Here is a 15,147-nt window from a genome sequence, read left to right as displayed (position 1 = left end):
AAATTTTGTTCACAGGTTCCAAAAAATTAGTGGCATAAAAAGTAAGCAGATTCGTCAAAAAAAAAAAGTAGATCACAGAAAATAGTCTCAAATGTCATAAAATCAGAGTTCCTCTTTAGATTAGTTGTCCCTCATCCATTTATATCTTTAAAATGCTCAATTCCATGCCAGCTTTTTGCGATAAAAAACAAAGATAGGCTATTTCGATTTTCTTCCTCCTTAATTCCATGTATATGAGAGAAAGTTATAACTCACCCAGGGATTCTTTGTTGCTGATCCTATAACAAATCTCTTTTACTGTAACGATAACAAAATGATAAGAGTAGATAGAAGGATGCTTGCCTGTTAGAATACTTTTTTCTTTAAAGAAAAAAAAAACGTCTTGCTTAATCAGTTTGAGCTTGCTTGAAATTCCCTGGCCCCGTCCGACGTTGCTGGCAGGTCCTTCGTTCCTAATGAATTCAAGTCCCCCAACAAACACAACGAAGCTTGTGGATAATCTCTTCGTTTCTCCCTTGCCTGGGAGAAAGTTTTTACCAGTCAAAAAAAAACTTTTTGGCTGGTTTTAAAACTGAAAAAGCTTCCTCTGAGACGAGAGCTCGTCTCAGAGGCAGGCACAAGCTAAGCAATCCTTCCCGGAAGTCCAATATATTGTTGACTTAGATGTTTGTTAAATATTATAACAAACTTGGCTTCTTTTAGAGGGTTTACTGTAGTAAACTCTGGATTTGGTTTTATCAATTCAGACTTTTCTCTCTTAAAAATAGATATTAAAAATAACTGGATAAAGAAAAGCCTTTGAATCCAGATAAAGATAGTTGGGAATTTAGAAACCTACTTTCATCAGAGCTGGAGGGAAAAACACCCCTTCCATTCATATGCTAGCTTTGTTCTATTTTTTTTTTATTGCAGGCAATGGTAGCTTGTTATCCAGGCAATGGAACAGGATATGTGCGTCATGTTGATAATCCAAATGGAGATGGAAGATGTGTCACATGTATATATTACCTTAATAAAGACTGGGATGCCAAGGTAATTCTATTTTGGAGAAATTTTTTATATGCTTGAATAACTGGGCATTGATTTTTTTAAATTACTTTGTCCTTGGGTGACCAAGAATAATGTATAGAGAACTGTGTTTCATGCCTCATGAATACCTAGTAGACATAAGCTTTGGAGCTGCAACCACGCTGTCTCTAGAGCACCTCATCTAATATTTGTTCTACACTATTTAGCTAGGATCCAAAAACATGCTTGCCCAAGAGGATGTACTGTTACAAGAAAAATGTCAAAAATCCCATTAGTCATGCTGAAGTTTCTTGATGTACCTCAATAACTCTTGGGAACCCCGCTTAAGTTTTTATATCAGTAAACTTCTATGACCTTTAGTGCTATCTTAAGTGTGAAGTGGCTCTTTTATAGCTACATACATGCGTAAATGTGAAGAATTGCCTTCTTTAATATTAAGGTTCTGAGACTCTTTCATCTTCATTAAAATATATTTAATTGTTATTATCAAAATAAATGGTATAGAACATATATTCAGTGTTCTTATGTGGAGAAAGACTAGAATTTAATTCCTACATCATTAATTTGATAGTCCTTTGCTGTGATCCTGACTTCTCATAGCATTCATTTTAAGAAATTATGGGAGCATTGGGCAAAATATCAGAATTGATTAGACTAGTGACTGGTAATTGCCCCAATTGAAGCACAACCACGCTAGCTGTTTGTCAGAAAACCAATCTAAGTAGGGAGAGTGCTGTTGCACTCACGTCCTGCTTACAGGCTTCCTGTAGGCAGCAAGTTGGCTACTGTGAGACCAGGATGCTGGACTAGATGAGCCTTTGGTCTGATTCAGCAGGATGGTTCATATGTTCTTAAATATATGGGAATTTTAAAGGTGGAAGTCATGTTCATTCTGTGGACCACTCATTCAGAATTTGTGAGCAGTTAACAATGCCAGTGCAGAGATTTTGTGAAAACTTACTTGCATTAGTAGAGCAAAAACTCTCCCACCACACAGTGCTTTCATTTCTTTCTTTCTTTGGTTATGTAAAAGCCCATTTATGAATATTGAATATATAAATATGCATTAAAACACACTTGTGAATGTCTGTTACAAAAATGTGGGGTGCTTGGTTAATGATTTTTCAGTCCATGCTAGATCACTTTATAGAACCAGTATATGAACATCGTAAAAAAATTCCAGTACTGTAACTATACTGTGAGAAGGAAAGCTTACTGGCTCCTTTAATTATTCATAAATTTCTTGAGATTAATGGACGTTATTTGTAGGTGCCATTAGTATGTTGAAATTGTTGATAGTTTCTCTGGATATAAAGCACTGTGTGTTTTTTTAAAAGGTAAGTGGAGGTATTCTTCGAATATTTCCTGAAGGCAAAGCCCAGTTTGCTGACATTGAACCTAAGTTTGATAGACTGCTGTTTTTCTGGTCTGACCGCCGCAACCCTCATGAAGTGCAGCCTGCATTCGCTACAAGGTAAGAAGAATGAATATATACTTGCAGACTTTAGTAAGTTTATAACAGATGAAAGGTATTGGAAACCTGCAAAAATGTTACTGTATAGCTGTCGAATATATTGATTGACCTCTCCTAGGAAAGTGAAGAGTGTAAGGAATTCCCTTCCTTTTGATCTCCAACATGCTCCCTCCCTGATGGGTTTTTGCCAAGCCTTAAAAACCTGGCTATTCAGGCGGGCCTATGGGATTGGGGAGGATTAATTTTATAAGGTTTTAAATAGAAATTGGTTTTAAATTGATTATGATTGTGTTTGCTTGTATTTTATTTTGTATTATGTACTGCTCTCTATTATTGTAAGTCGCCTAGAGTGTCCACTAACCTGGACAGATAGGCGACCAACAAATAAAATTTATTATTATTATTATTATAAGGGTCCTCAGTTGTTCTCTTAAATGTTCAGAATGTATAGCTTATGCTTGACAAATCCCAGGAGCCTAACTTGCATTGATTAGCAGCATGCTGTGTTATGGTTTCTACAAAAGCCCAAGTCTGTCATAATTTAAGAGCAGTAATAGGTTTGTTAAATACAAAAGAAAAAAATGTTGACTTATCAATGTTGCCATATACTGTTTATTATTTATTTATTTATTTAAAATATTTCTATCCCGTCCTTCTATCCTATAATAGAGCACTCAGGGCGGCTTACAAAAATAAAATCAAACATGTACATAATAAAATTGTAAACAGTAAAATCCCAAAAGCATTAAAATAAATTAAAATACATAAAATACAATTAAAATACATAAAATACAATATACACACACATTTACATATATATAGGGATTGGTACTAAAGGGACTACAAAGGTAAAATTTAACATAGAAGGCATAAAATCAGTGTCAGGCTCTCAGTCCCTCCCAAAGGCTCTCTGGAACAAGACCGTTTTCAGAAGTCTCCGGAAAATCAACAGGGAGAGAGCAGAGCAAACTATCTGCGCCTTGTTCCTTGCTGCCGCTCCTGTTATGGATGGGTTCCACGTTGCTCATCTGCTGTGCCCACTGGCCTCTGTATGTTGTTGTTTAACACCAGATCGGTACACAATAGGACCACCCTCATCCATGATTTGATTGTGGATGAAGGTGCCGATTTGGTGTGCATTACTGAGACCTGGGTGGGTGAGCTGGGAGGAGTTGATCTGACCCAGCTTTGCCCACCTGGATACTCAGTGCAACACCAGCACAGGATACAGAGATGGGGGAGGGAGTTGCTGTGGTCTACAGAACTTCCATCTCTGTCACCAGGAAACCACTCTGTCTTGGAGCTCGCTGTGAGGGCCTGTACCTGGTGTCGGCTGAGGAGACAGTAAACTAGGGTTGCTGCTGGTGTACCATCCACCCTGCTGCCCAGCAGCTTCTCTGACTGAGCTGGCGGAGGCCGTCTTGGCTGTGGTGTTGGAGGAGTTCAGAACAATAGTGCTGGGTGACTTCAATGTCCATGCTGAGGCTGTCTCTAGTGTTCCGGCTTGGGACTTCATGGCCTCCATGACGACCATGGGGTTGTCTCAAATTGTCACTAGCCCGACACACCCTCGACTTGGTTTTTGCTCCAGATGAGGAAGGGGTGGTCTGGAGATACGGGGGGGTGGATATCACCCCATTGTTATGGTCAGATCACTTCCTGCTGAAGTTCAGACTTATGGCTCCTATCCTTCCCTGCAGGGGTGGTGGACAGATTAAGATGGTCCGCCCCCGGAGCCTAATGGAATCCACTGGATTCCTGAATGCCCTGGGGGAGTTCCCAGTAGATAGAGCAGGTGACCCTGTTGAAGCCCTTGTCACACTGTGGAACAGTGAGGTGCGTTGGGCTCTTGACACGGTTGCCCCCGAGCGCCCTCTCCGGCATTGTGGAGCCCGGTATGCACCTTGGTACACCAGTGAGCTAAGGACAATGAAACAGGCTGAATGACGGCTAGAGCGCAAGTGGCGAAAGATGTGCTGTGAGGCTGATCATGCACGAGTAAAACATCATAACCGTGCCTACTGTTTGGCGTTGAGGGCGGCGAAGAAGGCCCACTTCTCTGCCTCCATTGCATTCTCAAGTAGCTGTCCGGTGGAACTTTTTCGTATTGTCAGGAGTCTGTTGACATCAACTCCAGGAAATAGAGTTTTAGACCCTTCGGAGGCCCACTGTGAATTGTTTGCAAGGCACTTTGAGGGTAAAGTTGCTCGCCTCCGTAGCAGTCTTGATGCCCCATCTACATCTACTGTAGTCCCCAATGAGGTGTCCAGTGCAACGTCTGCTGCAACTTCTTGGGAACGGTTTCAGTTGATGCGACCTGATGACGTGGACAAGGTGCTTGCGATGATGCAGCCAGCAACGTGTCCTCTTGACCCTTGCCCTTCTTGGCTTAGTAAAGCTTGCCAAGGGGGTTTGACCGAGTGGATCCAGAGTGTGGTCAACGCATCATTGTGGGAGGGAGTGGTTCCAGGCGCCTTGAAGGAGGTGGTGATCCGATCACTCCTGAAAAAGCCCACCCTGGACCGGACTTCCGGGAAGGGTGACTTAGCCTGTGCCTGCTTTTGAGACGGGCTCCTGCCTCAAAAGAAGCTTATTCAGATATATCAGTCAGTTTTTTCTTTTTTTTTTGACTGATTAAACTTCTCCCGGGTAGGGAGAAACGAAGAGATTAACCTCAAAGCCTATTTTTGTTGGGACGACCAGATCTCATTAATTTATGGGACGAGGTCCAGCCGACGAAGGTGGGACGGATTTTCAACAGCAAGCTCTATCTGTTAAAGCGAACGTTCATCTTATCTTCTAAGAGAGAACGCACTAACAGGCAAGCACCCTTCTTTCTATATTTTTCTTTTACTTGACTTAAATTGTTGCTGTTTAAAAGAGATTTGCCAGATTGATCGGTTTTTGACATCTCACTGGGGAGCCGTAACTTCTCTCTGCTACGCACTAATTAATAGCTTATCTCTGTTTTTGTTGCAAAAAGCTGTCCTGGATTTGCATTCTAAAGATACACACAGAAGAGGGATTTCTATTCCAGATTTTTATTTTGAAAAATATTATACTGTTTTGAGACTACTCTCTTTTTGGTCTATTTTATTTTGACGAATCTGTTTCTTGACGATTGCCATTAATTGTTTCGATCCTGGGAACTGCATTTTGTTTACTTAACTATTGGAGAGATAAGGCTGTCTGCTCTGTTTATACTGTGATGTCACCAAGTTTGGAGTATTAACCCAATTGTTGCTGAAATAAGAAGTGGTTTTCCTATATTTTCCTTTTAAAATGGCAATTAAGAAAGTGGCTGAGAATCTGGAAATAACTATGTTTCAGAGAATAATGGATGAGATTGAGATAACGAAAATTGAATTGAGTAAAATGAAGCAGGAGATTAAAGATATAAGGGTCCCTGTGAGAGAGGTGACCCTGGAAGGGGTCCCTGTGAGAGAGGAGACCCAGGAGATTGGAACAGGGGTCCCTGTGAGAGAGGAGACCCTGGAGACTGGAATAGGGGTCCCTGTGAGAGAGGAGATCCCGGAGATTGGAACAAACGTGGAACAGGAACAAGATTTGGAGTCTATGGACTTTAGAAATAAAATCTATTGTTTGGAACTCAATGTTATCTCTGAAGAAATTAATGAAGATTCTAGAGATAAAGTTATCAATGGCATGGATTATCTTCTGGACTGGAATGATGTGATGGAGCCCAATATAGAGAAAATCTATGGAATTAACTGCAGCCATGTGACAATGGAAAAACTTTTAAGAGATGACCCAGTGTATTTTGAAAAAAAGAACAGAGATATGATTTTACAGCAGTATTTCAGCAACTTATTCAGAATGGATGGCAAGAAAATATTTGGGATAGAGGTAATTCCCATCAGACTCTTACTATATGACTATGGCTTTGACAGCAAGATTATTATGGAATACTGATAATGGAAGATTGGATATTGAAATTACTGGACTTAACAAGACTACTGAAGATGGAAGATGGAAAATGGAACTAATAGAGATAATAGAACAATGGCTACTGAAATTACTGAACCTAACAGATTCTGATGTGACGGATTAATTGAAATGTTTATTTTGACTATGGTTATGACAATAAGATTATCATAATTAGTAATGAGATGGATTAATCGATATGCTTATCTGGAAAAAAAAAATTGATAGATATATTTCTTAAAGAATTGAAACCTCTCTTTGACTTTTTGTGGAAAGAATAAAGTAATGTTTATGAGATTTGATGATTAAGTAAGATAACTACTGGAGGAAAGTGATTTTATAATATGACTTAAGAGACAGGATTGCTATATATTATAGACTTATAACTGATTTGATCTTTGACAAATGGGAAGTCAATATTTTACTCTTTATTTTTTATTTTTGTTTTTTTTTTTTTTCTTTTCTTTTTTTCTTTTTGTTTAACTATTTTTGATTTTGTTTTTTGTCTTTGAATGTTTTATGATTTTGTCTTGTATGTTTTATGAAAATCTGAATAAAAATTATTGAAAAAAAAAAAAAAAGCCCACCCTGGACCCATTGGTTTATGACAACTACCGACCGGTTGCAAATACCCCCTTTTTAGGGAAGGTGATTGAGAGGATTGTGGCGCAGCAATTGCAAGTGCTCTTGGATGAAACAGATTATCTTGACCCATCCCAGTCTGGGATCAGGCCTGGTTATGTGACTGAATCGGCCTTGGTTGCCCTGGTGGATGACCCTTATCGGGAGAAGGACAGCGGGAGTGTGAACCTGTTATTCTTACTTGATCTCTCGGTGGCTTTGGTACCATTGACCATGGTGTCCTTCTGGGCTGACTTGGTGAGATGGGTATTGGAGGAACTTTTTTTACAGTAGTTCTGGTCTTATCTCCAAGGTCGCTCTCAGAGAATAGCATTGAGTGACTCTTTTGGCCCCCTGGCAGTTGTGCTGTGGGGTGCCGCAGGGTACCATCTTGTTCCCCATGCTGTTTAACATGTATATGAAGCCCTTGGGAGCAGTCATCAAGAGATTTGGGGCGAGGTGTCAGCAGTATGCTGACGATACCCAGCTCTTTTTCTCCGTAACATCTGAATCGGGAGAGGCCGTGCAAGCCCTGGACCAATGCTTGGACTCGGTGGTGGGCTGGATGAGGGCCAATAAACTGAGTCTGAATCCTAGCAAGACGGAGGCGCTGTGGGTTGGTGGTTCCCAAGTTCGGATAATTGGTCATTTGCCAGCTTTGCATGGGGTCATACTCCCTCTGAAAGAGCAGGTCTGTAGTCTGGGGGTGCTCCTGGATCCATCTTTGTTGCTAGAGGCCCAGGTGACCTCTGTGGCTAGGAGTGCCTTTTACCAGCTTCGGCTGGTAAGACAGCTGCGGCCGTTTCTGGACCGGGATAGCCTGACCACTGTTGTCCATGCACTGGTAACTTCTAGGCTGGATTACTGTAATGCACTCTATGTGGGGCTGCCCTTAAGGTTGGTCCAGAAGCTGCAGCTGGTGCAAAATGTGGCATCAAGACTGCTCATTGGGGCAGGGTGTCACCAACATGTCACCCTGCTGCTGAAAGAACTGCTCTGGCTGCCCGTTTGCTACCGGGCCAAGTTGAAGGTTCTAGTTTTGGTGTACAAAGCCCTATACAGCTCGGGACCAGGATACCTGAAAGACCGTCTTACACCTTATATACCCAGCCAATCACTGCGCTCTGCAGGTGAGAGCCTTCTGCAGATACCATCTTATCAGGAGGTCCGTTCTGTACAATATAGGAAACGGACCTTTTGTGTGGCAACACCTACCCTGTGGAATTCCCTCCCCTTAAATATTAGGCAGGCGCCATCTCTGCTATCTTTTCAGCGCCTTTTGAAGACTTTCCTCTTTCAACAAGCCTTTTAAGTTGAGACCTATCCCAGTCTGCATCTGTGTTAGAATTGCTTTTAATATGTCTTTTAATACCTTTATCCTTTTTTTAAAAATATGTTTTTAAAGTTTTTTTTAATGCTTTTAACGTTTTGTTTTAATGTATTTTAAGGTCTTTTTATGATTTAAAGTGTTTTTAGTGTTTTTGTTTGCCGCCCTGGGCTCCTCCTGGAAGGAGGGGCGGGATATAAATAAAATAATAAATAAATAAAATAAATATACTTCTTGGTATTCCAAAGCTTGGGGGCCACAGCTGAAAAAGCTCTCTCCCGCGTGCCTGTCAATCTAACATCTTTCACTCCAGGCACGCAGAGGAGACCAGAGGCAGATGATCTTAAAGGTACATATGGGCGTAAGCGGTCCCTCAGGTACATTGGTCCAAGGCCATTTAGAGCTTTAAAGGTCAAAACCAGCACTTTGAATTGGGCTTGGAAACAAATTGGGAGCCAGTGGAGCCGTTAAAGCACAGGGGTAATATGCTCCCTGTGCCATGCTCCAGTTAACATTCTGGCTGCTGCATTTTGAACCAACTGCAATTTCCGAACTGTTTTCAAAGGCAGCCCCACATAGTGTGTTACAGTAATCAACCCTCGATGTCACCAATACATGTGTCACTGTGGCCAAGTTAACTGCCTCCAGGAACGGACACAGCTGGTAGACCAGTTTGAGTTAGCCAAAAGCACTCCTGGCTACCGCAGCCACCTGATATTCAAGCAGCAGGGCAGGATCCAGGAGGACTGCCAAACTGCGGACCTGCTCCTTCAAGGGGAGTGCAACCCCATCCAGAACAGGTTGCAACCCCGTCCGTGGTGCAGTTTTTCCCTTGGCCAGCAGTACTTCCGTCTCGTCTGGATTAAGTTTCAGTTTGTTAGCCCACATGCAGCCCTTCACAGCTTCCAGGCACCGGATGAGCACTCCCTCCCTGCAATCAGGTGGTAGGGAGAGATACTGTTGTACACTGGGCTTTCCCCCCCCCTCAATTTAAGCTGCAATCCTATTCTTCTCTGAGACTTCTGAGGATGCACATATAGGAATGCACTGTCAGTTTGTTTCAGGTTTGAATTTAAAAGTCATATAAAGTGGATGAAGGGGTAGGGATTGATCAGTGAGGCCTTCCATGAATAGTTAAGAGACGTGTGTTAGCTATGTTTTTGGTAAAACTGAAAAGGAGGATAAAAATAGCTGCATTTATAAGATTATAAGGGTCAATGTGTGATGCAGAGGCTAGAATGTTGGACTAGGACCTGGGAGACAAATTTTTAATTGGCCATGAAGCTCATCAGGTGACCTCAGCCACCCTAGCCTACATCACACAATTGTGAGGATAAAATGGGGAGAGAAGAACCATGTATGCCAAAAGTTGGATATAAATGTATTGATAATGGCATTGCTACTAGGCAGTTCCTAAATTGATACACTTAAGAGAAAGCCTGAAACAGGTACAGTGCCATGCAAAAGTAATCAGACCCCAGATCAGTGCTCTCATATTACTGAATTACAAATGGTACATTGTACTTTCGTTCTGAATGATATTTTATTTTGAAACACTGAATCTCAAAATCAATTATTGTAAGGGGACATTGGTTTTATGTTGGGGATGATGTGTCTTGAGGCATGGGCAGTGTTAGGTTTGCACCACACATAGCGCTTTGAGTTTTGGCCAAAAAGCTCTATCTTGGTCTCATCTGACCACAAACACTTTTTCCACATTGCACCTGGGGCACTCTCATGCTTTCTGGCAAACTCCAGACATATTTTCAGATGGTACTTTTTGAGTAATGGCTTCTTTCTTGCCACCCTCCCATACAGGCCAGTGTTATGCAGAGCTCTTGATATGGTTGACTGGTGCACCATTACTCCACTCCCAGCCACTGAACTCTGTAGCTCCTTCCAAGTGATTGTTGGCCTCTCTGTGGCTTCTCTCACAAGTCTCCTTCTTGTTCGAGTGCTGAGTTTTGAGGGATGGCCTTTTCTTGGCAGTGCCTGGGTGGTGTGATGCAGCTTCCACTATGTGATTATTGATCCAACTGTGCTCACTGGGATATCCAAATACTTGGATATTATTTTGTACCCTTTTCCTAATCTGTGCATTTGTATTACGTTATATCTCACTTCTGTAGAATGCTCTTTGGTCTTCATTTTCCTTCAGATCCACAGGCTGATCAATGATTGTTCAGCAGTGGGGTTTTTATCCTGACAGTGTGACAGCAACTTTAATGGTTCATAGGTGGAGGCCAATGGTAAGGTCACTGTGTCCTTGATAGGGCATTATTTCATCTGTGTAAACTGGAAGCTTCCACAGCACAGGGACTGAATACTTATGCAAGAAACATGTTTCAGTTTTTTATGTTTCTTACAAACGTTTCCCAACATAAAACTAATGTCACCTTACAATAATTGATTGTGAGTTTCAGTGTTTCAAAATAAAATATCATACAGAACAAAATTACAATGTATCATTTGTAATTCAGTAATATGAGAGCATTGGTCAGGGGTCTGATTACTTTTGCAAGGCACTGTATATACTAGAATCTATTTAGAACATACTTTTTATGTTACATGACCATACATTTGTTATTCACATAATATAGGAAAATATGAAGATTTGGCTTTTTAGAAAGTGCATATATGAATTGTGAGTGATAGTAGAGGAAATACTGTGAATGTCTCTTGAAATCAAAACTTTGCACACCTAGGCTGTAAAATGTATCACTACAGTAAAATATGTTTCTTGTTTTCTGAGTGATTGGAGTTCAGTTCTTTGGTACTTTTAAATCTTATAATTAACATTCTGTTGAAATGAGAAGGAGTGGTGCCATCTGCTTGCTGATAGTTTGCACATACAAAACAATATAAATGGGAACTGTAACAAAATGTGCTGTGTTCCTTATCTGTCCCATCCCTTTGTGGGGGTGTTCTGTGGTGCGTGTGTATTGGAGATTGTAACTCCCAACTCAGACTGCTCTGACTTCTCTGAACCACCACTGGCCAAAAACAACAATTAAGTGACCCCCTCTGTGTCACTAGTCAATAAAACATGAGTGAAACCTTCACTCACTGCTTCATTGGGCAGATTCTTCATTGAGCTGTCATTGCTGCCATGTATTTGTGTGTGCATTTCCGTGCACACACACACACTGCCTCTTGTCTCCCAGCATAATCTGGAGTTTCCTGTCTTCTTCCTTATAAGGCTTCCAAAGGTAGGGGGTGGTGCAGCAACTGGAACCACCCCACCCATGATGGTATCCAGAGTCCCACTCCTGCAGCAACACTTACAAGCCCTCCAAAGGCAGGGGGTGGTGGGGAAGATGGAAACACCCCACCCATGATGATATTATGGGTGAGCTGGTATGGTTTGTAAGCTATTGACATAGGGCCACCCAAGTTTGGTATTTTATAATAAAGTACCTCCTTACACATTCTCATTTGGGATGGTTTTTTACATATTGAATTTGTTTTAGTGTTGTGAATTGTCTTTGGGACTTATGTAATCATTGGGTAGCATAAGTTTCCTTCTAAAAATCCCTGGAAATAATTGCATGTAGGGTGACCTACTATGCTAAATGTATGTTCTCTTTGATCCTGTTCTCTTCTATATTACTTCATTAAATCTAAAATATCAATTTTTAACAGGCTGAAATATATGTAAACTTTCAAGTAAAATAGAATGTGCAGCCTAATCTGTGCATGTTTATTCAGAAGTAAGTTTCACTGAGTTTAGTGGCTTACTCCCAGGTATTATACAGCCACGAGAGTGGCTGTATACTATAGTCAGAGGGGATTTTTCACATTCCGCAATGTTAAATGGAAAATATCCCCCTATGCCATTCTGAGGCTTCCCATAAGCTCATTTCAAAACAAAACCTTACAAAACTTATAGTTCTGAACTCAGAAACGCTTGCTTAACAACCCTGTCAATTTTCATGGCGATACACAAAACAGTCAGAGAGAATCCAGAGTTCAAAGTCTAAAAAGAGAGAAAAAACCTCAGAGCCCTTTTGGACTTTTTTCTGCGAGTTCTCATAATCTGTTGAAATTCATTAAAAATCACCCATGTTCACAGAGTACCTGTAATCCTAATACTGACCTTGCCCCATACTCTGACCTTCATCTACTGCAGTGTAAAAGTTGAAAAAATGCCTGGTTGATTTTTAATTAATTTAATAAATTTTGGCTGGAAGCCTATTATAATGCGGGGCATGCTCAGTAAGGACCAACTGTCAGTGTTCTAATAGCCTCACAGCTGCTGGGCTTGGCTAATAAGAGGGCCACGCCCACACCAGACTTGATTTCACTTGAGACAGTCATGGCTTCCCTCAAAGAATCCTGGGAAGTGTAGTTTGTGAAGGGTACTGAGAGGAGACTCCTATTCCCCTGAGAGAATGCTTAACAGTCAGCCGCTCTGATTGAAGGTCTGTGAGAGAAACAGGGCGTCTCCTAGCAACTCTCAGCACCCTTCACTAACTACAGTTCCCAGGATTCTTTGAGAGAAGCCATGATTGGCTTTGAGCCATGGCTTTGAGAGAAGCCATGATAAATTGTTTTAAATTGTTTTTAAAAGATGTGTTTTTAAATTTGTATATTTGTTTTTAATGTTTTTAGTTATTGTAAACTGCCCAGAGAGTTTCGGCTATGGGGCGGTATATAAATACACTAAATAAATAGATAAATAAATAATGATTGTCCAAAGTGTAATAGAGGCCTGGTGTGGATGTGGCCAGGGACAGCTTTGTTTTAAATTTGGGTGGGAGGTAGGGTTGCCAGGTTCAGGGTCTGAGACTGATCCTGTATCTTTAGCAGAAGAGAAAGTCAGCCAAGTGCCGGTGTTCTTGCAACATTGTAATGGGGAAAACCACAAGGTAGAATTGTCCTTTCCCCCTGCCCAACTATGAAAGATACAGAAGACGTCTTGTTTGGCAGGCCCAGCCTGGTCAGTTTTACCAATCCTAATCATGATTGCATAGGAGTATATCCGATTCAACTCAATAATCATACAAATGATCAGACATGCCTTTTCCCTCCTTCCCCTTTCCTCTCCCTTTCTCCTCCCCTCTTCCTTCTTCTGCCTTCCCTGCCCACTCCAGCCCTCCGTCCCTCCCCCCCAGTCAGTTTTACCTATCCTAAGCATGATTGCACGGGAGTAAATCCCACTGAACTCAATAAACATGCAAACGACCACATCTGTCCTTCTCCCCTCCCCCTCCTGCCTGCTCCCCTCCCAGTCCTCCCGTCTGCCTTTCCACCCCTCCCTCCCCCTCCCTTACCCGTCCCCTGTGGTCAGTTTCACCTATCCTAAGCATGATTGCCGTATGTGTGTGTGTGTGTGTGTGTAAATCCCACGTAACTCAACAAGCATGCAAATGATCAATCCAGTCTCAGCAAACTTGCACAGGATCCCATTTCTTACCTCCTGGATTAAAAAGCAGGAAAATTCACTAATAGGCAAATAAACAAACACATACAGAAATAGTAGTATAATTATTTTTATTCATAAGATAGAAATGGTGGTCTCTCCGCTGGTAAGGGTGGTGGGGAGGGAGGCTGAGGCCACTACTCAGATCTTAGCACATCAAACCAAGTAATAATAATAATAAATAATAAATTTAATGTTTGTGTCGCCTATCTGGCCGAAACTACTCTAGGCGACATACAACATTAAAGTTCAAATACAATATAAATACATAATAAAATACAGTGCAGTCAACAATAATCATTTTAAAAGCAGCAGTACAGAACAGTTTAGGGCCATCAATAGACAGTTTTAAAACAATATAAAGAAATTAGCCCACCCCGGGGATCCCAAAGGCCTGTCCAAAGAGCCATGTTTTCAAGGCTCGGCGAAATGTATCTAGGGAAGGGGCATGGCGAAGATCGAACGGAAGGGAGTTCCAGAGAGTGGGGGCCGCCACTGAGAATGCCCTCTCTCTAGTCCCCACCAACCTAGCTGTTTTCGTTGGTGGGACGGAGAGAAGGCCCTGTGTGGCTGATCTGGTCGGGCGGCTTAGTTGGTGGTACTGGAGGTGCTCCTTCAGGTAAACTGGGCCGAGACCGTATAGGGATTTAAAGGTTAAGACCAACACCTTGAATTGGGCCCGGAAAACAACTGGAAGCCAATGTAGATGAATTAACACCGGCGTGATGTGATCACGGCGGCGGCTGTTTGTAAGCAGGCGTGCCGCCGCATTCTGCACCAGTTGTAGTTTCCAGACCGTTTTCAAGGGTAACCCCACGTAGAGCGCATTGCAGTAGTCTAATCGAGAGGTGACCAGGGCATGTACCACCAGTGGGAGCTGATGAATAGGGAGGTAGGGTTGCAACCTCCGTATGAGGTGTAGTTGATACCAAGCTGCCCGGCTCACTGCCGAAATCTGAGCCTCCATGGACAGCTTGGAATCAAGAACAACCCCGAGGCTGCGGACCTGATCCCTCAGGGGTAATCTTACCCCATTAAGATTCAGGTCAGCAACACCCAACTTTCCCCTGTCACCCACAAGTAGCACCTCGGTCTTATCAGGATTGAGCTTCAGCCTGTTTCTTCCCATCCACCCACTCACGGATTCCAGGCACCCCCACTCAGGCAACCCCTCCCACTCAGCCAGCAAGCATAATCTCTCTCACTTAACCACCTCCCAGACCCTGCCCTGCCACAAACTAAGGGACACTCACTCAAGCAAACATTTTCCCCTGAGATGCAAAAAAGTTAAAATACTGCAAATGCAGCACAGTAGCCAGAGAGGGTGGT

The 15,147-nt window shown here is 42.1% G+C and overlaps 1 protein-coding gene across 1 annotated transcript in view; it reads left to right on the top strand.

The window, feature by feature from the left end:
- EGLN1 (egl-9 family hypoxia inducible factor 1) overlaps positions 1–15,147 on the top strand; it is a 73,965-nt gene that overhangs the window by 53,578 nt on the left and 5,240 nt on the right. The window contains exons 2-3 of the mRNA XM_061624490.1: positions 913–1,032; positions 2,367–2,503. Of these exons, the coding sequence (XP_061480474.1) occupies positions 913–1,032; positions 2,367–2,503 (257 nt within the window). The remainder of the gene's footprint in view (positions 1–912; positions 1,033–2,366; positions 2,504–15,147) is intronic.

This window comes from Rhineura floridana, chromosome 4 (genome assembly GCF_030035675.1).
Source record: "Rhineura floridana isolate rRhiFlo1 chromosome 4, rRhiFlo1.hap2, whole genome shotgun sequence".
NCBI lineage: Eukaryota > Metazoa > Chordata > Lepidosauria > Squamata > Rhineuridae > Rhineura > Rhineura floridana.
Note: the sequence above shows the minus strand (reverse complement) of the source record. Positions and strands in the feature narration are given on the sequence as shown.